Source organism: Mercenaria mercenaria, chromosome 13, assembly GCF_021730395.1.
Source record: "Mercenaria mercenaria strain notata chromosome 13, MADL_Memer_1, whole genome shotgun sequence".
NCBI classification, from domain to species: domain Eukaryota; kingdom Metazoa; phylum Mollusca; class Bivalvia; order Venerida; family Veneridae; genus Mercenaria; species Mercenaria mercenaria.
Window position 1 is genome coordinate 70,476,169 of NC_069373.1, and position 27,868 is coordinate 70,504,036.

The 27,868-nt window shown below is 36.4% G+C and overlaps 1 protein-coding gene across 1 annotated transcript; it reads right to left on the bottom strand.

Moving 5' to 3' along the window:
• Positions 1–3,302: 3,302 nt before the first annotated feature.
• On the bottom strand, positions 3,303–27,410 carry LOC123529042 (glutathione S-transferase Mu 3-like). The gene is made up of 7 exons (XM_045309226.2): positions 27,327–27,410; positions 16,504–16,579; positions 12,534–12,604; positions 11,704–11,785; positions 6,537–6,637; positions 5,695–5,790; positions 3,303–3,958 (listed from the first exon to the last, which is right to left on the bottom strand). Exons 1-7 carry the CDS (start codon positions 27,357–27,359, stop codon positions 3,764–3,766), a joined length of 654 nt encoding a protein of 217 aa, XP_045165161.2. The 5' UTR covers positions 27,360–27,410; the 3' UTR covers positions 3,303–3,763.
• Between the last annotated feature and the right edge of the window lie 458 nt (positions 27,411–27,868).

Here is a 27,868-nt window from a genome sequence, read left to right on the forward strand (position 1 = left end):
TTCAAGAAAGGAGACGAGATCTTATGGTGACACAAGTTTTGTGCAAGTTTGATTAAGTTCAAATCATAAATGAAGCTGCTATTGTGCAGATATGGTTAAAATAGCTAATTCTGGCCATATCAGGGGTCATAACTCTGGAACCCATAAGGAATCTGGCCAGTTCAAGAAAGGAACAAATAGCTTGTGGTGATACAAGTTTTGTGCAAGTTTGGTTAAAATCAAATCATAAATGAAGCTGCTATTGTGCAGACAAGGTCAAAATGGCTAATTCTGGCCGTTTCAGGGGCCATAACTCTGGAACCCATTAAGGGATCTGGCTGTTTCAAGAAAGAAACTGAGATCTTATGGTGACACAAGTTTTGTGCAAGTTTGATTAAATTCAAATCATAAATGAAGCTGCTATTGTGCAGACAAGGTCAAACTAGCTAATTTTGGCCCTTTCTGGGGCCATAACTCTGGAACCCGTAATGGAACCTGGCCAGTTTAAGAAAGGAAGCAAGATCGTATGGTGATACAAGTTGTGTGCAAGTTTGGTTAAAATAAAATCGTAAATGAAGCTGCTATTGTGCTGACAAGGTCAAAATAGCTAATTCTGGCCCTTTCAGGGGCCATAACTCTGGAACCCATAATGGAATCTGGCCAGTTCAAGAAAGGAACCAAGATCTTATGGTGATACAAGTTGTGTGCAAGTTTGGTAAAAATCAAATCATAAATAAAGCTGCTATTATGCAGACAAGGTCAAAATAGCTAATTTTGGCCCTTTCAGGGGCCATAACTCTGGAACCCTTAACGGGATCTGGCCAGTTTTCGAAAGGAATCGAGATATCATGCCAATACAAGTTTTGTACAAGTTTGATCAAAATTGCTTGCAAAATGTGGTCTCTACCGTGTTCAAAAGAAATTGTGGACGGACGAACGAAGGGCGATCACAAAAGCACACCCTGTCACTATGTGACAGGTGAGCTAATAAAAGAGGTCACGTGTAAGGAACGTATTTTCTGCCACGTGATGCGTCTAGTGTCGATACCATGTTATGCCAGCATTAAAGTATTAGACTAGCTCCTAGACTATGATATATATTTTTACATTTTTATAATTCAATGTAAAGAACTGATCCAGTCTATATCCTATGTCCAATATCATAATGATAATTTTAACATCATTCTTCTGTGAAAATCTCTAAAATAGGCTGACTTTTGTCTCTATGAAATAGAATTAGACAAAAAAAGGTTGGGGTGGGGTGGGGGCGGGGGAATTAGAAATATATTTATTACCAGTCTAGTGGCTAGTCTATCATAGTATGTACGCATGTCTTTTTAATATGAACAGACATTGTTATATTGTGTACAAACTTTGCTGTTAAAACACTTGATTTTGATAATGGCGTACAACAATCTATATACTGAGCTAACAATTCTTTCATGTATTTACATCTGTTTCGTAACGGAAATCAGTTACTGGAACATAATAAAATGATACAAAATAGACATAAAAGGCTAACGGAGTGTTCAATATTTGTAGGGGTATTGAATAACTCTGTCTCAGGCTCCGTGAAATTGATCTTACGGTCTCCTCGTGTTTGTTCTATCTGTTTTTCGTTGTTCCCCTTTCCGAATTAACCTTTAGCCTGCTAAATTTCTAAAATGGACTGGTCCATCATTCAGTTTGGGCAATACCATTTATTATTAGAAGGGTGTTTACTGAAAATTCACTGACTGAATAGCGAAGAGTGCAGCCATGATCAGCCTGATCTTGATCTGCAATGGTCGCAAATAGTGGTTAATCTTTTTTAACAAGAGGGCCATGATGGCCCTATATCGCTCACCTGTTATCATTGCACTTGAGGACAAGATGGTCCTCAGAAAAATATCTAAGTCCAAAGGACAGGAACAACTACGGGAAGAAATTAAACCAGAAAGAAAAAAAATCTTACAAAGTAAAGATATGTCAAAATACACCTAAAAATTGGAGGTACCATCCATGTTATATCACAGAAAAGTGGTCTCGGGTTTTCCCTACGGCCAATAATAAAAAAGTTACTAAAAACAAGCTATTTATAGTAACGTAAAAGGGAATTAATTATAAAAAAAATGATTGTAAGTTAACAAAAGAAGGATCTGCCAAATAAATCTATTGACATAAATGAAATTTCAGATCAGTATCTTCATTAGTTACGGAGATATACCCATTTTAATTTTAAATAAAGGGAGGTAATTTGACATAAAATCAGTACAAATTTATCTACCCTCATTGGCTCAGTCCAACTAATGACAATAATGAAATTTCAAATAAGTCCTATAAGTACTTACTGATATAAATTCTGTTTGATTACAATCAGGGGAGGTAATCAGATATAAAATAACTCTGGAACCTACGAATGGATCTGATTTGTCATGGAATCCAAGATTTATTGTTGTTGAAGATATTTTGGAAGATTGTATCAAATAAAACCATAAATGACGTCTCTATATGGCTGCAAAAGCCAAAATAGCCAATTTAGCCAAAATAGCTAATTTTGGCCCTTTCAGGGGCCATAACTCTGGAATCCATTATGGGATCTGGCCGGTTCAAGAAAGGAACCGAGATTTTATGGTGACACAAGTTTTGTGCAAGTTTGATTAAATTCAAATTATAAATGAAGCTGCTATTGTGCAGACAAGGTCAAAATAGCTAATTCTGGCCCTTTCAGGGGCCATCACTCTGGATCCCATAAAGGAATCTGGCCAATTCAAGAAAGGAACCAGGATCATATGGTGACACAAGTTGTGTGCAACTTTGGTTAAAATAAAATCATAAATGAAGCTGCTATTATGCAGACAAGGTCAAAATAGCTAATTCTGGCCCTTTCAGGGGCCATAACTCTGGAACCCATCATGGAATCTGATCAGTTCAAGAAAGGAACCAAGATCTTTTGGAGATACAAGTTGTGTGCCAGTTTGGTAAAAATCAAATTATAAATAAAGCTGCTATTGTGCAGACAAGGTCAAAAAAGCTAATATTGGCCCTTTCAGGGGCCATAACTCTGGAACCTGTAACGGGATCTGGCCAGTTCAAGAAAGGAACCGAGCTCTTATGGTGATACAAGTTGTGTGCAAGTTTGGTTAAAATAAAATCATAAATGAAACCACTATCGTGCAGACAAGAAATTGTTGACGCACGGACGACGGGTGATCACAAAAGCTCACCTTGTCACTATGTGACAGGTGAGCTAAAAAGGATAATTTCGCTTCTAGTTAAACTGATATTTATGCAGTCCAGACCAAACTGGAAGAAATAATATTATGTTCAACACAACTACTATAACAGACTTAAAACCGTTTATTTTCATTTCATACCCTACAACATTCTGATATCTGATCTGATATCTGATATTCACCGCTCAATATTGAATTATAGGGTACAAACCGCTAAAGAAATAGTCATCTTTATTCTTTATATAAACTGAACGAAGTTCTAAGGGTTGCATTTCCAATCTGGGCCATTGTCTTAAAAGAAACACTCAACAAATACTTTTCTGATTCACGGTAAAATTGGCTACAATTGTAATTGTGGTGTCCTATGGTAAATATTGATTTGCAATGTCTTCAAATTATACTGACATTAAAAGGTCTATCTCATATCCCTCATGTGGTTCCCACATATATAACTATGGTGTCGAGCTAGAAACTATTTTAACTTATTATTTAGCGAGTGCTTGATCCTTTAAGTGATACTTGGTTATTTTGTGTCTGTACGCCTGTAAACACATATTGTGTCGAAATGTCTATCTGAAACTGGCAACCTTGTTGTTGATCGGCATATTTTTAACACTGTCCTTCGTCAGATATTCTTTCACATTTGGTAATTTCTGGAATCGTTGTAGGAATGCTGTAAGTTTCGGGTATGCATCGAGCGAATCAGGTTTCATCCTGGTGTGCTGCTCCAGTAACTCGTACATCGGGAAGTCAACAACAGTTATCTAAAAGTAAAACGAAATATTTAAGGCTTTTGCTATCAAGAGAGCGTTATACAGTTGAATACTGTGAAGGCAGCTTACCAAACTGTGTTGCGATTTTTACTAATAGACCAAAATTCTGCATTGCAACCAATAGCCTCAGTAATATTATATGAGCCGTGCCATGAGAAAACCAACATAGTGGGTTTGCGACCAGCATGGGTCCAGACCAGCCTGCGCATCCGCGCAGTCTGGTCAGGATCCATGCTGTTCGCTAACAGTTTCTCCAATTCCAATAGGCTTTAAAAGCGAACAGCATGGAGCCTGACCAGACTGCGCGGATGCGCAGGCTGGTCTGGATCCATGCTGGTCGCAAACCCACTATGTTGATTTTCTCATGGCACGGCTCATATCAATGATCAGTCGTTTCTATCACTGTGTATTCAAATGTTTAAACTTTACTCCACACATTGTGAATAAAACCACATCTCTCACCAAATTAATTACTTAATAATATGACCACATACTTTTGACAAATGTTTACTATCTAACTTCACATATTTCTACTAACTATTACAACAGAAGCTCGATCTGGGATTTTGTATTCGGCTCTCGTGGATTTTGCAACGGCGGATCACACTCGGCGCTTCGTGAGACCCTTCTAGCAAAATTCACTCGAGCCGAATACAGCATCCCAGATAGTTTGTTTGTTTGTTTTTGGTTTAACGCCATTTTCAACAGTATTTCAGTTCTGTAACGGCGGGCAGTTAACAGTGTTCCTGGACTGTACCAGTACAAACTTGTTCTCTGCAAGTAACTGGCAACTTCCACACATGAACCAGAGGTGGAGGACGAATGATATCAGACACAATGTCGTTTATCAAATAGTCACGGAGAACATACGCCCCGCCCAAGGGATCGAACTCACGACCCCGAGATCCGTAGATGTGTGCTCTCCCCCATTGAGGCTAACCGGCGGGCTGCATCCAAGATCATGCTACTATCATAATAACCCTATTATACACCATGCTCTATTCTGCTGTCCAAGCTGCGACGTCTAGCGATGCGTTGCACTGCACTGCAAACTTGTTTGTTTCATCGTATAAGCTGACTCCCTTCTATCATATTTCTCATTAACAGTGGAAGTTACTCTAGTAGGTTGTTTCCATACTGACATTTTATTGCCCCTGGCCCGAACATAGGGACTGGTAAAAGTTGGCTTCCAGTGTCTCACAATTTGTGAAACAAATTCCCATTATTATCTTTCAGTGATGATCAGCTGAATCATTTTATTACACAGCTAATATACCAATTTATGGCCTGCACTCACAAAGGGATTCCGATAGTGCCATAACAAATATAAGTGGTCATATCCATGGCACAGAGTTGTATGATTTTAACGCCCAAAAAAGGTCAAGTAATGATATACAAATGTAGGCTTTTGCAGACGTGTCTAGATTCCTATTAAATTTTAAGATCGAATCTAACTTATGTTCGTAGGACTGTAAAAAATTTCGTTAGTACAGTATTGTTAGACAATATTTACTACAAAAGCTTGTGACATTACACTGAGGAAACCATTTTATTGCCATAACAAAGAATCAACTTTTAACTTGTCTCCAATATACAGATAATTCAACAAGTGAGCCAGTTTCCAGTCCTACAGCAATATTATATGACTAAAATATTACACAGAAATCGACATAACCAACACATTATTTGCTGCATTAAAATATCTTGTTAAGAAAAATGTATTTTACCTTTTCACCAACAAACCAACTATTATTTCCCAGTTTCTTTTCAAATGCTGCCAGTTGAGCTTGAACATTTTTAAAATAATCAGCTTTCAATTTATCCTGAAATATAATCAGAAATATGTACCATGCATACCAAATATACAGGTCACGTACAGAAAACGCTGTCTTAAAAAGTTAAGCTGTTTTGTTTCATATTATTATATTATACAGACAAATCCAGCTGTATTCAACAATGCTCGGTTGCTCAGTATCTTTGGTAAAGGTAAATCGAGTCAAAAATTCCATTTTTTAAATGAGTGGTAAGATTTTCACAGGCGGATAATTAGTGATCATAAAAATTTCCCCTTTTTTAGAATAAATAATTTCATGCTTTATCAGCAAAGTCAGTGTTTAACTACAGCTGCAATTATTCAAGAGATGATCTTCTGACCCTTGTCTAGAGGTCTTGGATTTAAACCACATCTGCGGCAGAGTGCAATATCATTGTTTCTATAATCCGTCGCCCTGACGCGGGAACTGGTCACAGAGGCAGTATGCGATTGCTGTTTCAATAACCCATTCCTATGACGTCAGTTCTGGTTACAGCGGCAGAATGTGACCGCTAGTTTCATTATTCGTCGCTATGATGCGAGGGTTGGTCACAGCAGCAGAATGCGATCGCTGTTTCCATTATTCGTCGCTATGACGCGAGGGTTGGTCACAGCAGCAGAACGCAATCGCTGTTTCCATATTTTGTCGCTATGATGTGCGCACTGGTCACAACTCCAAAGAAGCAGCTATCAAGTGTGGTTAAATTATGGAAATAGAGAAAAACAAACACACTAAAACTAAAGTGTTAAACTTACATAATCTTTATTGTAGCATAGTCTCACAACCCCATTCCTCAGATCCATAGCTTGGTCAAGCAGCATATCTACTATAGCCTTGTCTCGGATAGTCTCACCATCTAGACCAGAAATATATGTTAATGAATATATTTGAGGGAAGCGATCACCCATTTTTAGCTTGTTCAACAACAAAAAGATATAAGGTGTAAGGTATTTTTGGGAAGCTAAGCCCGACAGATCAGCTTTTTAAAAGAAACGCCTACACCGAACACTTTTTAAATCAAAATGAGACCATTCGGACCTTAGGCTTATAGGCCACAGACAGAAATAATTTTACAACCTTTCTACTGTATTAGATGTATTAAATAAACAGAATTTTGGACGATTTGTTTGATTTATGTACACGTACGTTAGAAAGAAGAACTAAAGATATATCTAAATTATATTTTTTTCTTATAAATCGTTCATTGTGAGTAAATGTCCTTCACACTTTATGTCGGTATACACAGAATAAGTGTTTTTTCCTTGTTTCACACAGTATCGCACCATAAAGAAACTCTTCAAAAGTCAATCTAATGTAAATACCACTGAACTTTGCCCTCTAAATTCTTCACTATCTTTCGTCAAAGATATAATACTCGCTTTACAATGATGTAAAATCAATATTGTACTCTATATACACCCTTACAGAAGCAAGCCTCTGTGGCGTACATGCTGCGTATTTGCTGTGTATATGCCGCGAACACAGTAGTACGCCAGAGGAGTACATTTTACATACACCGCATGCCGCGTACATGCCGCGTACTATTTCGACGAGTACACAGCATGTACGCAGGAGGTCACTAGTACACTTCAAGTACGCAGCACAGACTCTGAAAATTTAAGGAGTACACTGTATGTACACAGGAGGGACTTGTACAAGAAAATAGTACACTGCATGTACACCGCAGATACTTTGAAATTTGTGCAGTACACTTCATATACGCGGGAAAGACTTGTACAATTTCTTTTGGCATTTATACTTAGTTTTTTTTTATAAGTTAAAGTCTGAAGTAAACTTCATATACGCGGGAGGGACTTGTTCATTTTCTTTTGGTGTTAATACTTTGATCTTTTTTAGATAAAAGTCTGAAGTACACTTCATGCAGGAAGGATTTGTACATTTTTTTTTTTTTGGACGCAAGAACTTGATTTCTGAGTAACTTTTATCTTAATAGCATAGAATAGTTCAGATTACCGGTATTCTGAACAATGAAAATTTGCCAAACTATTTGCAATGTTCAAATTTTGTGAAGCTTACATCTTAGTGATTTCTGAGCTGCACCTTGCATGCAGTGTAAAAATATATTCTTTTTCATTTTGAATTAATCCTGGAGCTTTCTAACTTGGATAATTGAACTTCGTTGCATTACATTTTGTAATACATGAAATAATTACCAAGATAATGCCTCAGCAGTGCCCGAATGAGAATAATTAATAGCTCTCACTGTTATTTGAATACTCTTAAGCAAAACACCATTCTATCATGTTTTATAAAGGCTTTAATGCTCATTATGTTAACTAATTAGGGCCTCACCAAATTAAAAAGTGGTTCATCGGATTTGCCGTTCGTATATTTTCAGAACGTTTTTGGCTAATTGCGCTTGCCCCACTGGAAAAAAAATCAGTCCAAAATTTTTTGGTGCGCTACTTTTTTCGGACGTAAAAGTGTATAAATGCTTATATAATTCCAGTCCTAGATTGTTCTCAGATGGATTTTAATCAAAATAAATACATACTACACACACATAGTCTATAATAAATCATAACACTTATATTTAGTTGCATTAAAGTTGTTTCCTCTTGATGCAGTTACGCCATTTTCTTCAAATGTTTACCAAATTACATGCTACAAAAATTGATTTATTTCATTGAAAAGTGGATGAAGAAAAGCATACTCATTTATTTGATAACATCAATCTACATTATTTTGGTAAGGGTAAATACTTATTGATGCATGTCACTTATCTTTTTTCTGTTTTTTTTTCTGTCCAAATGATCAGCATTTGCATACGAAAGTTGGTGGGGTAAGGAATTTACATTATCACAGCAGTTTCGCCACAAGAGTACACAGCATGTATGCAGCAGGAGTACACAGCATGTACGCCGCAGGACTCGGGCCAGGAGTACACAGCATGTACGCCGCAGGAGTACACAGCATGTACGCCGCAGGGGTAGTACACCGCAGGCTCATTTGCATGTGAAAAGTGTATGTGCCGCGTATATGCTGCGTACTATTTCTCGCATACTAAATTCCTCCAGCGTACATCCTGTGTACTATGTAGTCCACAGCATGTACGCAGCAAGTAGTACGCGGCAGAGCTCATTTGCATGTCAAAAGTGTACTACAAACGTACTATCGGTGTATGTGCGGTGTATACCCTGCGTACTATTTAAAGCCCTTGATTTCAGTACGCATCATATCCTATACGCTGTATGTACACAGCAAGAGTACGCAGCAGGTCTTTTTCTTCTGTAAGGGCAATATTTTCTAAGACAATGTTTGGATTACAAATTTGCATATATACAAAAATCTACAGTTGTTGATTGCTTAAAGTATACATAGATCAATTCCAATTTTGATAACATTTTATTTTAAAATTGGTTGGAAAATGAGAAAAAAGGAATGTTATTATGCAGAAAATACACCAACACTTTTTCTTATATTAAAAGATTTTACAGACTGGGCAAGAAGTGATCAATGCTTACTTTTGATCTTCAAATGTGACCTTGGCCTTTTAAGCTAGGGGTTGGGTATTGCGCATAACACAATGTCTTATTATTCGGCACATTTGTGTCATTCCTTCATGGATAACAGAGTTATGGACCAGAAAGCAAAACAAACCTATTGGCCTTCAACCTCCAACTGTGACCTTGACCTTAGAGTTGGAGTTGGGGATATGGGTGTTGCTTAAGGGTATGTTCTGGATTTGCACAGGACATATCTGATTATGGAGAACATTTATACTAAATAATATTGTAATCCCTTGACAGATGACAGAGTTCTGGACCGGACACGAAAAAGCCCCTGCTCAAGCAATGTTAACATTTGACAGCATAGTGTGACCTTGACCTTTAAGTTAGGGGTCTGAAAATTGAGCATTACACATTGTTTTATTATGGGGTACATTTCTGCAAAGTAATATTATAATCCATTCATGCGTTATTGAGTGACAGACCAGACAGAAAACAAGAGGACCATGATGGTCCTGAATCGCTCACCTCTTCCCATATGGCCCAGTTTTGAGTATGACGTCGTTTTTTCTATTATTTGACATAGTGACCTAGTTTTTGAGCTCATGTGACCCAGTTCTGAACTTGACCTAGATATCTTCAAGATAAAAATTCTGACCAATTTTTCATGAAGATGCATTGAAAAATATGGTCTCTAGAGAGGTCACAAAGTTTTTCTATTATTTGACCTATTGACCTAGTTTTCGAAGGTACGTGACCCTGTTTTGAACTTTACCTAGATATCATCAAGGTGAACATTCTCACTAATTTTCATGAAGATCTCATGAAAAATATGGCCTCTAGAATGGTCACAAGGTTTTTCTATTTTTATACCTACTGGCCTAGTTTTTGACCGCACGTGACCCAGTTTCGAAACTGACCTAGATATCATCAAGGTGAACATTCAGATCAATTTTCATGAAGATCCATTGAAAAATATGGCCTCTAGAGAGGTCAAAAGATTTTAATAATTTTAGACCTACTGACCTAGTTTTTGACCGCAGTTTACCCAGTTTCAAACTTGACCTAGATATCATCAAGATGAACATTCAGACCAACTTTCATACAGATCCCATGAAAAGTATGGCCTCTAGAGAGGTCACAAGGTTTTTTTTATTATTTGACCTACTGACCTAGTTTTTAAGGCACGTGACCCAGTTTCAAACTTGACCTAGATAGTATCAAGGTGAACATTCTGACCAATTTTCATGAAGATCCATTCAAGGGTATGGCCTCTAGAAAGGTCACAACGTTTTCTCATTATTTGAAGGCACGTGACCCACTTTCGAACTTGACCTAGATATCATCAAGAGAAACATTCTGATTAATTTTTATGGAGATCCATTCACAAGTATGGCCTCTAGAGAGGTCACAAAGTTTTTCTATTTTTAGACCTACTGTCCTAGTTTTTGACCGCACATGACCCTGTTTCGAACTTGACCTAGATATCATCAAGATGAACATTCAGACCAACTTTCATACAGATCCCATGAAAAATATGGCCATTAGAGAGGTCACAAGGTTTTTCTATTATTTGACCTACTGACCTAGTTTTTGAAGGCACGTGGCCCAGTTTCCAACTGGACCTAGATATCATCAAGGTGAACGTTCTGACCAATTTTCATGAAAATCTTATGAAATATGTGGCCTCTAGAGAGGTCACAAGGTTTTTCTATTTTTGGACCTACTGATTTAGTTTTTAAAGGCACGTGACCCAGTTTCGACCTTGACCTAGATATCATCAAGGTGAACATTCTGACCAATTTTCATGAAGATCTTATGAAATATATGGCCTCTAGAGAGGTCACAAGGTATTTCTATTTTTAGACCTACTGACCTAGTTTTTGACGGCACGTGGCCCAGTTTCGAACTTGACCTAGATATCATCAAGATGAACATTCTGACCAACTTTCATAAAGATCCCACAAAAAAGTGACCTCTAGAGTGGTCACAAGCAAAAGTTTACGGACGGACGGACGCACGCACGGACGGACGACGCATCACCTTGTCACTATGTGACAGGTGAGCTAAAAAAACTATTGAGCTCAAAGTGTGGCTAGGGATCCGGGTTTTGCGCATGACACATCATCTCATCATGGGGAACATTTATGCCAAGTAATATCAAAATCCCTTAATGAAATGAGTTATGTTATGAAAGGGACACGAAATTGTGGACGGACGGACAGACCAAAAAGTCCTATATATAGTCCCTGAAAACTGGTTTTTAACCAGTAGTTGACTAGTTACATACATAGCTATCTCAGACAGGCCACCATGGTTGGGAAAGAGTTCATCTCTTGTATAATAAAAATAAACTCGCACATTGCTGAACAGGACATGTAGCCTAGTTCGTGAGCCATTTTATTTTTCAAATCACTATCCATAAGCTTACAATTAAGTGTTGGTGTCTTACCCATGTTATGTTTTCTGGCGATATGTTTAAGAATGGCATTGCTTTGTGTAATTTTCACATCCCCATCTATATAATACGGCAGCTGAAAACAGAATCAGAAAGACATTTGAGTCTTGTAGTAACAACAAAAGTCACGACATAACCCTTGACCTCCAAAGACATCTTAAAAATTCTGACCTGTCTATGAAATTAATTTCATGTTTATTTATCAAATGAAAACAATTGTTCCAAAGTTTCCCGTCCAGTCACTGTGTCCAGCAAAAGTTTATGTATTAAAGTGTTTCACTCCCTTTTGTGTTCGTTCAGGCATTACACCAGTATAGAAATATGGCAGGCGGGAGAAGAGTGCAGATGGACGATTGGTTGGAGGTTGGAGTCATTACCGAAACAATAGATGGACGATTATTGAGTTTACCCAAAATTTCTTTCGTTTTTTTTTAATCTGCATGTAATTCATGAAAACAAAATTAACACGTTTGTGAGTATTACCAGTACTATATATTAGGTTTAAAGCAGTTCTCAATACCTGTAAAGGTCAGAACAATAAAATTGGTACATGTACTATCACTACAAAAAGTTTTGTTAATGATTGACAGCTGACATGCAATTATGAAGGAAGCTCTTCCTCTACAATTAAATTACATATCTAGTAGTCAAGTTACATACATATGGCGAAGATTTGAAGTAAATGTCTTAAGTAAGAGTGTGCATATGTATCTTTAATTAAACAGCTTTAACATGACTACAGCTCTAGGGAGAACACCCACGAAATACCCTATGCCCAAAACAAGGATGAAAGAAAACCTTACCAATTACTGGCATATACATACATTTGGAAAGTCAAGCTGTTCTGCAAACTTAGGCTTTACACTAGTCCAAGCTTCTCTGCTGTAATCGGGTGCTGTAAATATTTAATGTATGTTCGATAACATTTTTAGTCTCTAATAATGTAACTATGTATGATTCCTCTTTCAAAATCAGCTTTTTGTCTGGTACCCGGCAGTATCTGATTCTCACCTACCATCTATTCATTTCCATATATTTGTTCTTGACATGTAAATGTTTGTAAGACAGTAAACCCCCAATATATTTTAATAGACAATTTTGTGATTGAAAAAGAATAGTTTCTTGTGCATACATGTAAGATTATTGAAGTAAAATGTCGCATCCATGTTATTTTACTGAGGTATTTTAAATGTCACTTATTTACTTTCCTAAGAATGGTCTAAATATTTTTTATTAATAATCAAAATGACTGTATTCCTTTTACAATTCCCGGAAACGGGTCATCAAAGCAGACAGATTTTATTCAGGCAACAAAGAGGTATTTGAAGTGCAAAATTTGTTGCTGTGGAAAAGTTATAAACGTTTCAAAGAAAACAGCCTTAAATTTCACATTGACACGCATACCAACAGCTCACACCCTAGGTCACCTAATAATGAAAAGGTTAGAATACAACTAGAATACGAATGTAACCACTTTCTACCCATTAAGTTAAAATGTGAGCCTGTGTTTTTTTTCTTTTATAAAACAAGTGACCGAGTATTTTAGTGGCACCACAGAAGTCCACTACCGATATTGAATAGTCTTAAGAGCTTTGAAACAAAAACTATTTTAACTTAAATTGACCTACAAGCATAGATCATGTACACGACACATTGTCTCATCATGGGGAACATGTTTGTGAAGTATTAAGATAATCTATCAATGCACATAAAAGTTATGGAGCGGAAACAAATTTTTACGTGACCTTCAACAGTGACCTTGAACTTTGACCGACAACCATGGGTCATGTGCGCGACAAATTGTCTAATCATGGGAATCATTTCTGTATGATAATAAAAATCTTTCAATGCATTTAGAAGTTATGGGACAGAAAGCTGAACATCAAAGTTTTACTTGACTTTTAACAGTGACCTTGACAGTTAATCAACAAGCATAAATCATGTGTTGACACACTGTCTCATCATTGGGAACGTTTGTGTGTACCACGAAGATAATCCATCAATGCATATAAAAGTTATGTAGTAGAATCAATTTTTACATGACCTTTAAAAGTGACACTGACTGACCTACAAGTATAAATCATGCTCTGCATTATCTACAAATTGCCCTCTATACACATACCAAGTTTTATGAAGCTAGCTTGAATACTTTTCGAGTAATTGCAATATCCAGATTTTAAGACGGACAGACGGAAGGATGGCATTCCTATAGTCCCCTCCGGTGTTCCACCGGTAGGGGACTAGTAAATGGACAAGAGGGCCATGAAGGCCCTGTATCGCTCACCTGACCTATTGACCTAATGATCCACAAGATTAACATTCTGACCAAGTTTCATTAAGATATGGTCAGAAGTGTGGCCTCTGAAGTGTTAAATAGCTTTTCCTTCGATTTGACCCAGTGACCTAGTTTTTGACCAGACATGACCAAGATTCAAACTTGACCTAAAGATCACCAAGATTAACATTCTGACTAAGTTGCGTGAAGATAGTCATAAATGTGGCCTCTAGAGTGTTTTCCTTTGATTTGACCTAGTGTCCTAGTGTTTGATCCCACCTGACCCAGATTTGAACTTGACTTATAGATCATCAAGATTAACATTCTGACCAAGTTTCATTAAGATATGGTCATAAATGTGGCCTCTACAGTGTAAACTAGCTTTTCCTTTGATTTGACCTGGTGTCCTAGTTTTTGAGCCTACATGACCCAGATTCAAATTGAACATTGAGATCATCAAGATTAAGATTCTGACCAAGTTTCATGAAGATATAGTCATAAATCTGGCCTCTACAGTGTTAACAAGCTTTTCCTTTGATTTGACCTAGTGACCTGGTTTTTGACCCCCAGATGACCCAATATCGAACACGTCCAAGACTTTATTGAGGGTAACATTCTGACCAAGTTTCAATAAGATTGGACAAAAATTGTGACCTCTAGATTGTTAACAAGCTTTTCCTTTGATCTGACCTGGTGACCTAGTTTTTGACCCCAGATGACCTAATATCGAACTCGTCCAAGGTTTTATTAAGGGTAACATTCTGACCAAGTTTCATTAAGATTGGGCCCAATTTTTGAACCCAGATGACCCAATATCGAACACGTCCAAGACTTTATTAAGGATAAAACATTCTGACCAAGATTGGGCCCAAATTGTGACCTCTAGAGTGTTAACAAGCTTTTCCTTTGATTTGACCTGGTGACCTGGTTTTTGATCCCAGATGACCCAATATCAAACTCGTCCAAGATTTTATTGAAGGTAACATTCTGATCAAGTTTCATTAAGATTGGGCCCAAATTGTGACCTCTAGAGTGTTAACAAGCTTTTCCTTCGGTTTGACCTGGTGACCTAGTTTTTAACCTCAGATGACCCAATATCGAACTCGTCCAAGATTTTATTGAGGGTAACATTCTGACCAAGTTTCATTAAGATTGGACAAAAATTGTGACCTCTAGAGTGTTAACAAGCTTTTCCTTTGATTTGACCTGGTGACCTAATTTTTGACCCCAGATGACCCTATATCGAACTCGTCCAAGGTTTTATTAAGGGTAACAATCTGACCAAGTTTCATTAAGTTTGGGCCAAAATTGTGACCTCTAGAGTGTTAACAGTCAAATTGTTGACGACGGACGACGACGGACGATGGACACAGGGCGATCACTAAAGCTCACCTTTGAGCACTTCGTGTTCAGGTGAGCTAAAAATAAGATAGTGCACATAGGTGTGGGTTATAGAGCAGAAATAATGCAAAATTTATTGTCTATGTACTAAATTTAAAGAAATGAAATATTATACTATTTATACTGAAGGATGTTTAAAAATGTTAGAAATTCATAAATTGCGTATGTAATACATATCTATAAACCATACTTGATTAACCAGTCCCATACAAATGGTGTGAGGTACAGTAAAACTTTTGATAACATGTCACTTGTTGACAATAAAGAACATTATGAACTATTATGAGGATAGTAACGCTTCATGCATTAAATTTTTTGAATGGGACGATTAAGAATCGCAACACCGCAGCTGTAATTTGTCTTACATAATTCAGTTACCTTTATATTTCATTGATACGTTTTATACTTGTTTGAAACTTGCATCAAAGATATGCTCCATCGAAAACGCTCAAAGGATTCAAAATTTTCACTACATATATGACTGGTGTAAATATGAGGTAAAAGAACATATGTTGACATATATAAACGACTCGAGGTAAAGAAAACTGTATAGTTGTTACATGACTAGACTGAAAATAAATGCTTGTCAAATATATTCCGTTTAGACTAGAGAAATTAGTATTTTGATTGCATTTCAATTAACCAGGGTAAGCGCGGATAGGAACAACTTTTAATATTACCCTTGTTCTGAATCGTGTATAAAACAAGTTTTCATGACTTATAAAGTATAGAAAGGTGCAATTTATAAAAGCAGTTTATTATTCAACTGTGCATCATATGATACAGTATTAGATAAATAGCGCATATCATATTAAACAGACTGTGTCAATACGAAACAACTCATCCGTGCCAGTATGAGAAAATCCAGGCTTATACGAAAAACATCAGGGCCAGTATGAGAAAACAAAAAAACCAAACTGTTGGGCCAATACGAAGCAAAAACCTAAAATGATCGATAATCAAGTGTTTGGCAGTTGTATATGCCCCGGCCTTCGGTAAATACGGCCACCCTCAAACAAACAAGGCCAGAATGAAATCATCTGTTTATTAATACTTATTCTAATATTTGCTAACCGGTTATAAATGTAAATTTCAAATGCATATTCAAAATATATTACCGTCTCCTTGTTCGTACATAGTGTCTTGAAATTCCTCCTCGACATATGTAAGCAGCAATCTGATTGGCTGAGCAAGCTGAAAAATATTTTGGCGAATTATCAGTAGAAAACATGAATAAATTGCATACAATTATCATTCAATTCAGTAGTTGTTATGTTTGTTAACTGACTCAGCTTCAGTCTTTTTGATATATACATTTATGAAGCAGCGTCAAGCACTTGCAAGCGCTAACTTTCTACATTTAAAAGTGTCTAATTTATATATTTTGCAGTTTTAGTTTACTTAGAATGACATTCAGATGACCCAATACACAGTAAGTCATGCAAAGTGACCTAGATACAATGTGAAACACGAAATCTCGAACTCGCTTATCTCAAAATCTCTGCTATCACGAAGACATTTTCAAGTCCCGTCCTGAAATATCATTTGAGCCGCGCCATGAGAAAACCAACATAGTGGGTTTGCGACCAGCATGGAGCCAGACCAACCTGCGCATCCGCGCAGTCTGGCCAGGATCCATGCTGTTTGCTTTTAAAGCCTATTGGAATTGGAGAAACTGTTAGCGAACAGCATGGATCCTGGCCAGACTGCACGGATGCGCAGGCTGGTCTGGATCCATGCTGGTCGCAAACCCACTATGTTGGTTTTCCCATGGCACGGCTCATTTTAAGTCGAATTTTGTCAATCTCGAAGCAAACCAGTCAATCCCATGTTATTCAAGATACCGAGTTTCAACTGTATTTATTTCTCAAGGCAATGTACGCAGTACAACTTCACAAAGGGTGATACTCTTATTCAACTATGTGTTACATATTTTACATATATGCGTTCGTCCCTTGACCATGAAATCTTTACTAATTTATAAATCGCTATTGTTTGATGAGGTTACCGCTTGTTCAGATATGTTTTTACAGAAACAAAATTAATCTCTGTGTGCAGGAAGTATTTAAATCAATTCACATTTCATGACTCTATGCGTCCAAAAGAATTTCTGACAGACTTTATAGCCTGTTGGCATTTCAGAGCTTTAAATTAAAATTTATAATTATAGGATGCTTTTTTCCTCATTCTTTGGCCTTTATAAGAAACTACCATATGAGCCGTGCCATGAGAAAACCAACATAGTGGGTATGCGACCAGCAAGGATCCAGACCAGCCTGCGCATCCGCGCAGTCTGGTCAGGATCCATGCTGTTCGCTTTCAAAGCCTATTACAATTAGAGAAACCGTTAGCGAACAGCATGGATCCTGACCAGACTGCGCGGATGTGCAGGCTGGTCTGGATCCTTGCTGGTCGCATACCCACTATGTTGGTTCTCTCATGGCGCGGCTCATATACTTATGGATTTATCAATTCTGTCATGCTTACTACATTTATAAACCATACAAGAAAATTACCGACATCACCTCTGATAAAACAAGCTCAGTTAGGAGTTACAACACCATGTACAATTTATATAAATTAATGTGAAGTTATTAAAGTATACTGTATTTGTTTCCATAGGTTGTTGTATCTTGAGGTGACTTGGTCGGCAAATTAATATTATGTAAACGCTGGGTATAAAGATAATGATGTTAGAAACCCTTATATAGGATTACCCAGACAAATACCATTCGAACTCAAACCTGTAATCGAATGGCAGAGCTTTTCTCTCCTATAAATTTACTTCCCAACCAAAGCAAAACAAGAGTTTTGAAAAGGTGTTTCAGTCATAACTGGTATGTAATATCTTGGTAAATGTTTGGTCAAGGTTTTTATAACGAACTGGCCAGGGAAATACCCTAATGATCTCTTGAACATCCAACTGTGACCTTGTCATCTGAGTTAAGGATCCAGTTGTTGTGCATGACATATTGTCTCATAATTGGGAACATTTGTGTAAAGAAATATTAAAACCCCTTGATGGATGACAGAAATATGGGCCGGACAAGAAGATAAAACACTATTGACCTTTGCACTATGTCTGTGACCTTGATCTTTGGGTTTTGCGCATTACACATGGTCTCATAATGAAATGTGTTCCCTTCAAAGATGTCTGTTATGGACCGGACAGGATAAAAACATTACTGACGTCTGACCTCAAAGTGTGCCCTTGACGTTTGAGCAAGGGGTATGGGAGTTGCGCACAACACATTATCTCAGTATGGAATACATTTATGCCAAGTAATATCAAAATCGCTTCAACGATGAAAGGACGGAAGGCCACTTCATATATGTATCATGTCATTTTTTCCAATTTCGACAATTTACGGAGATATTTTCTGAATTCAACCGGTGTTGTTGGCATGCCCGAAATGATGAAAAAAAGGCCCGACTGGTATGTGTCGAAGTACTTCTTCAAGTTCATGCACGAAATTTAAATCTTTTCATTCGACTTTATTTTGGTCAGGCGTTCGGGCTTTGTTGTTTTTTTTTTAATGGTAAACTTTGTACATTAACAACGACGGAAGGTGTCGTTTGTTACATGACATACACAACAAGAAATATCTTTAAAAATGATAGTCGGCGAATTGTAATAAGGAAAGAAGTTTATGAATTTTTCATCTAACATTCATCTTTCATCTAACATTTTTCAAATTGCAAAACTAAACACCGTACTTTAACAATTTAAATGTTTCTCTTTTAATTTTTCGCAAAGGTTTCGTAGGGTTGCAATTTTGTTTCTTTTTCCTAAGACGAATAATTACAGCAGAAGTTTGATGAAGATTCATGAAGCGGTTCGTGAGAAGAGGTCATTAAACGTGTTTATATTTTTAGCTAAATTGGTCCCTATTCCCATTTGTAACAAAATAGCAATTAAAGGATTTTTTTATTTATTATTTTTATTTACAAATGTATTTCTAAAATAGGCCAACTGATCCCACTTTAACAATTGCTTATTCGCTATTCATGAATCTTTCGACAATGACGTCACACCTGTAAAAAAAGTGAAGGTCAAGCAAAACATACAATTGTAATTATTTCAATATCTCAGTTTCATAAGCAAAGTTTGACCGTAGTTATATCACATAGATAAACTGTATGCAGCGTACCTTCATTTTAGTGTAATGAGATTCAGTCATTATATAGCATATATATAATGAAACAGATTTCAACTGAGTTCAATAGTTGCATACCATACTAAAGAAAAATATTCATATATAATAAATCAGTTAAATAATTTATAACAAATATATCAAAGCAAACAAGTACTCATTTTAATATGCAATCCTAATAAGTCATAAAAGCAAAAAACCTTTTCATATACAGACGACAATTGTAACAAGGAAAATCTTTTAAAAAGCTCTTCTCTACATAAAAGACTCTAATCACACCCCTATTCATGTGATACGCAGACCGTATTCAGCTCTTTCTTTAATTTGATATATGTTGGTATTTGAACAGGTTTTTATCATATTTATTAAACTTACTTATCATTTTGAGATATATTAATACTCTTGCTAAATATACTGAGCCAAAGTTAGCTTTAAAACTGTGAACAGCGTCGTTTAGGATAAACGCTTTGTCTACATTTCACTCAACGTAGCACAATCAACAGAGTGAAAGAAATTGACACTCTCGTCCAATCAGGCAGGGTGTTGCATAAATGTTCCATTTTGATAAATTATCTATAATGCGTTATCAAGCAGTTTGATTTGCAAACTGAAGTCACGTGGCATAGGTAACGAAAACGAATTTAGACGGCATCGCTGAAAAATGCGAGTCTGATTTAATTCATAGTGCTTATCATTCGTTATCAAATTTGGATTAAATTGAACTAACCTTGAAAGTCCTTCAGGCAGTTTTGACATGTTTGAGATACGGGTGCAGATAATGAACTTGAGAAATTTAGTAACAAAGGAATGCCTTATTTGTCAACGTTTATCTACATATTACCCAAGTCATTCCATATAGTACATGCAGGAATATACTATTGTAGTGGTTACACCTGAATTCGCCATATAACAGCAAACGTTGTACTTTTTCGGCGAACGCCGTTTAAGAACGAATTCGTTACCTATGCCACGTGACTTCAGTTTGCAAATCAAACTACTTGCTAACGCATTATAGATAATTTATCAAAATGGAAGATTTATGCAACACTGCCTGATTGGACGAGAGTGTCAATTTCTTTCACTCTGTTGATTGTGCTACGCTGAGTGAAATGTAGACAAAGCGTTTATCCTAAACAACGCTGTTCACAGTTTTAAAGCTAACTTTGGCTCAGTTTATTTAGCAAGAATATTGATATACATGTGTATCTTAAAATGATAAGTAAGTTTAATAAATATGATAAAAACCTGTTCAAATACCAACATATATCAAATTAAAGAAAGAGCTGAATACAGTCTGCGTATCACATGAATAAGGGTGTGATAAGAGTCTTTTATGTAGAGAAGTGCTTTTTAAAAGATTTTCCTTGTTACAATTGTCGTCTGTATATGAAAAGGTTTCTTGCTTTTGTGACTTATTCAGATTGCATATTAAAATGAGTGCTTGTTTGCTTTGATATATTTGTTATAAATTATTTAACTGATTTATTATATATGAATATTTTTCTTTAGTATGGTATGCAAATATTGAACTCAGTTGAAATCTGTTTTATTATGTATATGCTATATATTGACTGAATCTCATTACACTGAAATGAAGGTACGCTGCATACAGTTTATCTATGTGATATGACTACGGTCAAACTTTGTTTATGAAACAGAAATATTGAAATAATTACAATTGTATGTTTTGCTTGACCTTCACTTTTTTATAGGTGTGACGTCATTGTCGAAAGATTCATGAATAGCGAATATGCATTTGTTTAAGCGGGATCAGTTTTTTTCTCATGTATTCTAATCAAACTTGATTTGTAGCATCTTTATTAGGCCCGCAGCCAACTTTGTTCAGCTGGGACATTTGACCCCTTTTAGGGGCTGCTAGAGCTAAAACTATAAATGCCTTTATACAGCGTCTCATGAACAGCTTGGTGGATCTTTGTCATACTTGGTCTGGAGCATCATTATAAGGTCCTCTTCCAAATTTATTTATATAGGAACTTGGGCCCTATTAGGGACCACTATAGCTAAAAGTAGATATGCCTTTCTTCGCATTAACCACTAAAATGTAATGGATTTTTATCAAACTCGATGTGTAACAATATCGTAAGGTCTCCTGCTATTTTGTTACAAATGGGGATAGGGACCAATTTAGCTAAAAATATAAACACGTTTAATAACCTCTTCTCATGAACCGCTTCATGAATCTTCATCAAACTACTGCTGTAATTATTCGTCTAAGGATAAACGAAACAAAATTGCAACCCTACGAAACCTTTGCGAAAAATTAAAAGAGAACCATTTAAATTGTTAAAGTGCGGTGTTTAGTTTTGCAATTTGAAAAATGTTAGATGAAAGATGAATGTTAGATGAAAATTTCATAAACCTCTTTCCTTATTACAATTCGCCGACCATCATTTTTAAAGATATTTCTTGTTAAAAAATAAAACAAATACCAAATAAATTAATATTGCCACTCTTTGAATTTAGTATTAACTATTTGTAATTATATATTTGGCAGTGGCGGTAATCATGTATATGTGCGCACGAGAGAAACGTCATAAACATTGTGAAGTAACAATGACTTTATCACCATCTTATAATTTCATCTTGTCAATGATCTTTTCTTTAGAAAAGGTGGCTTCTGCCATTTTTGTACTTAACCATTCGTCTTCAGTACAATTTTGTTCGTAATTGCCAGCGAGTTAGTAATCGTATTAAAATGAAACTTGACACTGGCTGTTCCAAGCAAATGTCACAGGTTCCATAACTCTCGCTATCATACTGATGAAGCTATGTCTCTTCTTACAACAGTATGCTTTACGACTGATCTAATTTTATTGCTGGTAAAAAACTAGAAGTATTTAGATTCTGAAAAGAAGTTACAAACATGTGAAATTCCTTAAACTTCATTTAAATCAGTTAATGAATAGTTAAGAATTTTCGAACCTTACTCAAGACAGGTCGTTGATTCTATACACCATTACAAAGGGGCTTATATTGTAATATGTATTTTTCATTCCGGCTTGTTTTTCGGTGTCTTTATCAATGTTATCATGTTGGGTTTTTTATCCGAAGTTCAATAAGCGTGCCTGTGCGTAAATCCACTACACTGATACAGCTTTGGCACGGGGCCTCCTTGGCCGAGTGGTTAAGGTCACTGATGTGGGTTCGAGCCTCACTCGGGGCTGATGAAATAATGCACGGAGGAGCACCTGGGGTCTTCCTACACCATCAAAGCTGGAAAACTCGCCATATGATCTGAACTCTGTAGGTGCGACGTTAAACCAAACCAACCAAACAAACAAAATAGCTTTGACACAGACTAGTAACGCAAAAGCTGGCATGTTCAAATCTCTGACCTAGCCTGGCCTAGCCACGTGAGCTTAATTCTTGACAAGGCTGGGCCAGATTTTCTTTTAAAATGAACATATACAGATATCCATATTTAATTCCCCGAAAAGAATATGTACTGTGACAGTAAACTGCTCATACTCTAGACATTTCAAGCTGAAGCTGCAACATGTTTATTTGCATTTAAGTCGGACAAATTCCTGGCCGCCAATGCCTCTGGAGAATCGAAAGTTACAGAAGTATCAACATTCATCAAATTTCAGTGATTGCAGGTATCACTGGCAAAAGATGTAAATGAAATACTGTTGAAAAGTACCAAAACCTTTGCTTTATCTGTAAATGAATTATAAACTGATGGCTTATCTTTATTAAACCTACTTTTAATGTAACAGTTGAAAGTTGGTAGTGACGTCCTGCTGATTCATAAATCAAATTTATGAATGGACATGGAGACAGAAAAACATTGCATCTGTTAATTCTACAGTGTATTATATAGAAGATGAATTTGTAAAAACATTGATCTACACGGCGTCATTGTTTGTTAGTAGCCTTAAATCAACATGGCGACTTTCCAGCTTCTTCACATGAAGAATTTCAACGCCCCGAATGTGGCTCGAACCCACATTGGTGAGGGGCAAGTGATTTGTGACCTTAACCACTCGGTCACGGAGGCCTTAAGATAAAAACGGCATGAAAATTCGCCAGTGTTCAGGTCAACCAACGAATATGGCACGCAATAGCTGCCTACTAATTATACGTTTTAAACGGTGATTAGTGATGTGCAATTCCAATCTCGTGCAGCAGATAATTCATTTCACATTTCATGTTGTACATTTACTATGTCGTGCAACAGATAAGTCAGTTCGTGATATGCATGATATGCATTTCACATTTCGTGATGTGCATTTATTATGTCGTGAAGCAGGTAAGTCAGTTCGTGATGTGCATTTCACATTTCGTGATGTGCATTTACTATGTCGTGCAGCAGATACGTCAGTTGGTGATGTGCATTTCACATTTCGTGATGTGCATTTACTATGTCGTGCAGCAGATAAGTCAGTTGGTAATGTGCATTTCACATTTCGTGATGTGCATTTCCCATTTCGTGCAGTAGATAAGTCAGTTCGTGATATGCATTTCACATTTCGTGATGTGCATTTACTATGTCGTGCAGCAGGTATGTCAGTTCGTGATATGCATTTCTCATTTCGTGATGTGCATTTCCCATTTCATAAGTCAGTTGGTGATGTGCATTTCACATTTCGTGATGTGCATTTACTATGTCGTGCAGCAGGTAAGTCTGTTGGTAATGTGCATTTCACATATCGTGATAGATAGATAGATAGATAGATAGATAGATAGATTAGGTAGGTAGGTAGGTAAGGTAGGTAAGGTAGGTAGGAAGGTAGGTAGGTAGGTAGGGTAGGTAGGTAGGTAGGTAGGTAAGGTAGGTAGGTAGGTAAGGTAGGTAGGTAAAGTTGGTAGGTAGGTAGGTAGGTAGGTAGATTTCTGTGTACAATGTACATATTCATGGCAATATACACAACAACATACAGATAACAATGAACAAGTATGTATGTTAAATAAAGCCATGGCATATACATTATAACACAAAGGATGACACAAAAAAGAGATAGAAATCATCTCTTTTTTCCATTGTGGTCCTTGTGTAGTATTGATGCAATATGGTATGAGACGAGTAGACATATCACAGAAAAAAACGAAAGACTTAGGTTATCACAATTCATTATAAAAGACTAACACTATCACAATAAGTGGATAAAAAAGTATTATAATATCATCTAATCTATTTTTCTATATAACTGATATTGCTAAATTATCTGGTAAAATAAGGTTACAAGTACGTTGCCTGGGCAGTCCAAGCGCGCAGTACTGTACCTTATGCAATACTTAAAGTTAAGATATGAAACTTACTATGGTAAAATCCTGCCATGAAACATCTGACAAAAATGACTAGCAGAGAATAAATCTATCGAAACAAAATCGTACTGGAACCTTAAAAATGATTAAAACAATTTGATGTGCATTTCACATCTCGTGCAGTAGATAAGACAGTTGGTGATGTGCATTTCACATTTCGTGATGTGCATTTCACATTCCGTGCATTAGAATAGTCAGTTCGTGATGTGCATTTCACATTTCGTCCTGTTCAAACAAAGAAATACATGAGCTCAGTCCGAGAGATATTAGAATTACTTCCATTATGATGATGATGATGCTTATTATTAATATTATTACAATTTTCCTGTCGACAGATTTATCCGATGACAAGTTGCAAAATTTAAATGACTAAAATGAAACATTGTAAATCTACATCATAAAAAGGGAACTGCAAATGAGGAACTAGCGTAACTACTGGCGTAACTACCGTGCAATATTTTAAATGCACATCACAAACTGGCGTAACTACTGCACGACATAGTAAATGCACATCACGAACTGACATATCTACTGCACGAAATGTGAAATGGACATCATAAAATGTGAAATGCACATCACGAACTGACTTATCTACTGCACGACATTGAAAATGCACATCAAGAAATGTGAAACGCACATGACTATATCACCGTTTAAAGAGTATAAGTATAAGGCAGCTATGGCGTGCCATACACGAATATAACGTTTATAAATATGGTTTTCCCAGCATAACCATAGCAAAACAGTTTCTCCGCCCCATCAGTTTTCTGAAAGCTTTGATTATTTGTGGGGGATGTATTACCAAACCAATGGTGCAGCTCTTAGTAACACTGAATTTAATGACCTACCACGACCTAGTGACCTACTGTTTCCTCCCACATGAACTTGGTGCAAATCATTCTGATAGTACTGTTACAATACAGCTATTCTACAAGGTGACAGGTGGACAATTTAGGCCCTCCTTGAATTAATGTGTTTTCAAAACTTCATCTGCAAACTTATTCAGTCATTCTCTTCTCAGTATAGTTTTATAAACATTGAAAACTTATCTTACACTATAGAAACAAAGTTAGGTCTAAACTCACCTTAATACATCAAGTACTATGCATACTACTACATTAATTTAATAATATATTTAGACATTAACCTTATATATGTCTCTAGTCAATCTGTAACTCGATACTTGTCATTTCTCATTTTCTTCATGCAAAGCATGTACAGTACTTTAGGGTCGATCTATAGCGGATAGATAACAAACTTTTCCTGCATTACAGTTCTAGGAAAAATAAGATAGTGTTTTTTTCCTGTATTTCAAAAAGGAAAATGTCGTATTATTTTCAAAACATTAAGTGTTTTATAAAAAAAAATCATGAGTTTCTTTTCTCCATGGCATTGTTTACATACGCACTGATTTAGTGTTTACAGGACAGCTTTGGTCATTTTTCTGTTATTGATTATTAAAACCACATCTAAATGTACTTCCCAATATTTTTTCTATATATATATCAGAATAATAACGTGTACTCTTTTCAAAAACATTCAACATTTTAAATTTCTATCAAATACTTTTCATTCACTGATGTTTTTATATACACACTGATTTAGTCAGTAACGGACAGCTTTGATTTTTGTATGATGACTTGTGAAAAATAATACAACAAGCACGCATTTGAAATGTATGTCAATTGTCAGTCTGCATGAGATCGAAATGTATACACTAATCTATGTCTAAATGCAAAAATTATTAACCTATCCTCTATACCCTAAAATCCGCTATACCCTAAAGCACTGTATAATTACCATCATGGAAATACAAAAGAATACAGGCCCGGTTCCAGAAATATTTGACGGGTGGGGAGGGGGGGGGGGGGGGCACCAGTCTAGAACGAAGATGTCACCGCCGAGGCGCATAGCGCCGAGAGCTGGCAGGTATGGGAGGGACCTCTGCCCATGTTTTCAGGGGGATCTTCCCCTGGACATTGTTGAAATACAGTTATGAAATGGTGGCCTTTATCAGGTGCATTTACTGGTGGGGGTACTCATCTCATTTTAGGGGGGTGAGGGGGCTCTCCCCCTGGAATTATTTTATATACAGGCATGAAATGGTGGCCTCTGGTGCATTTTAGGTCTTAATTTTGAGGTAATGGAGGAGGTAATGGAGGAGTTACTCCGCTCTTGATGGGGAAGGGGGGTCAGGGGATGTCCCCTGGACAATTTTGAAATACATGTATGAAATTGTGGCCTTTGGTGCGTTTCTTGGTCTAAATTTTGAGAAAATATTATTCCTTTGCCAAAATAGTAGGGTGCATACAGTTATTTTGTGGTGCGTCTTTAAGTTTAAGTCTAGACATCTAGAATAATAATGTAACCGAAAGTAGGTCAATAACGAGAACGAACAGCAAATTATGCAGATGCTATGTCTGATTCTCAGCTAGACAATCAATTTATGCTCAACAGGTTAACCAAATCTTTAAAATTTAAAGTAAAATTTAACTTACCCCTCGAATTTTCCAATATCCTAACTCCGGCATGGTGATTTTAACGTGTGCAGTGTAACCCACAGTGTAGAAACGATTGAACAACCAAAACGGAAATAGCGATGTGATTTCAATCATTTGTTGAAATATGATAAACGTGGTATACTTTTTCGATTGATATTTGGATAATTGTCAAATAAAGGTATGTTTATTCCTTGAGATGTGTTTCGAAAGGCATGTTTCAAGACTTTCCCAGTCAATATAAGTCCAGAATGACTTACATGAGCGGTAGGTAAGGTGAAATCAGTTGATTACACGGTGAATATTTAGATGATGCATACCAACATTGAATGAGTTTTATCAAAAATAAAGCAAATTTTCTGAATGCATGTCACATTATAAGAATTTAGTGTATTTTCTTTTTCATTGATAACGATTTCAACCATTTCTTTTTAAACACAAATTTTCGGTGTTTTGTATTGTATTGTATTGTACGCCTTATTGAAATGATAATGAACGACTTATTTCGATTTTACACACAGATTGTACTACTTATTGCAAAT

Coding starts and splice junctions, on each gene's coding strand:
- LOC123529042 (XM_045309226.2), bottom strand. CDS start 27,359: ATGCCGGAGTTAGGATATTGGAAAATTCGAGGG. Junction 16,580..27,326: donor GATATTGGAAAATTCGAGGG/GTAAGTTAAATT, acceptor AATATTTTTCAG/CTTGCTCAGCCAATCAGATT. Junction 11,786..12,533: donor AACAGCTTGACTTTCCAAAT/GTATGTATATGC, acceptor TTCTGTTTTCAG/CTGCCGTATTATATAGATGG.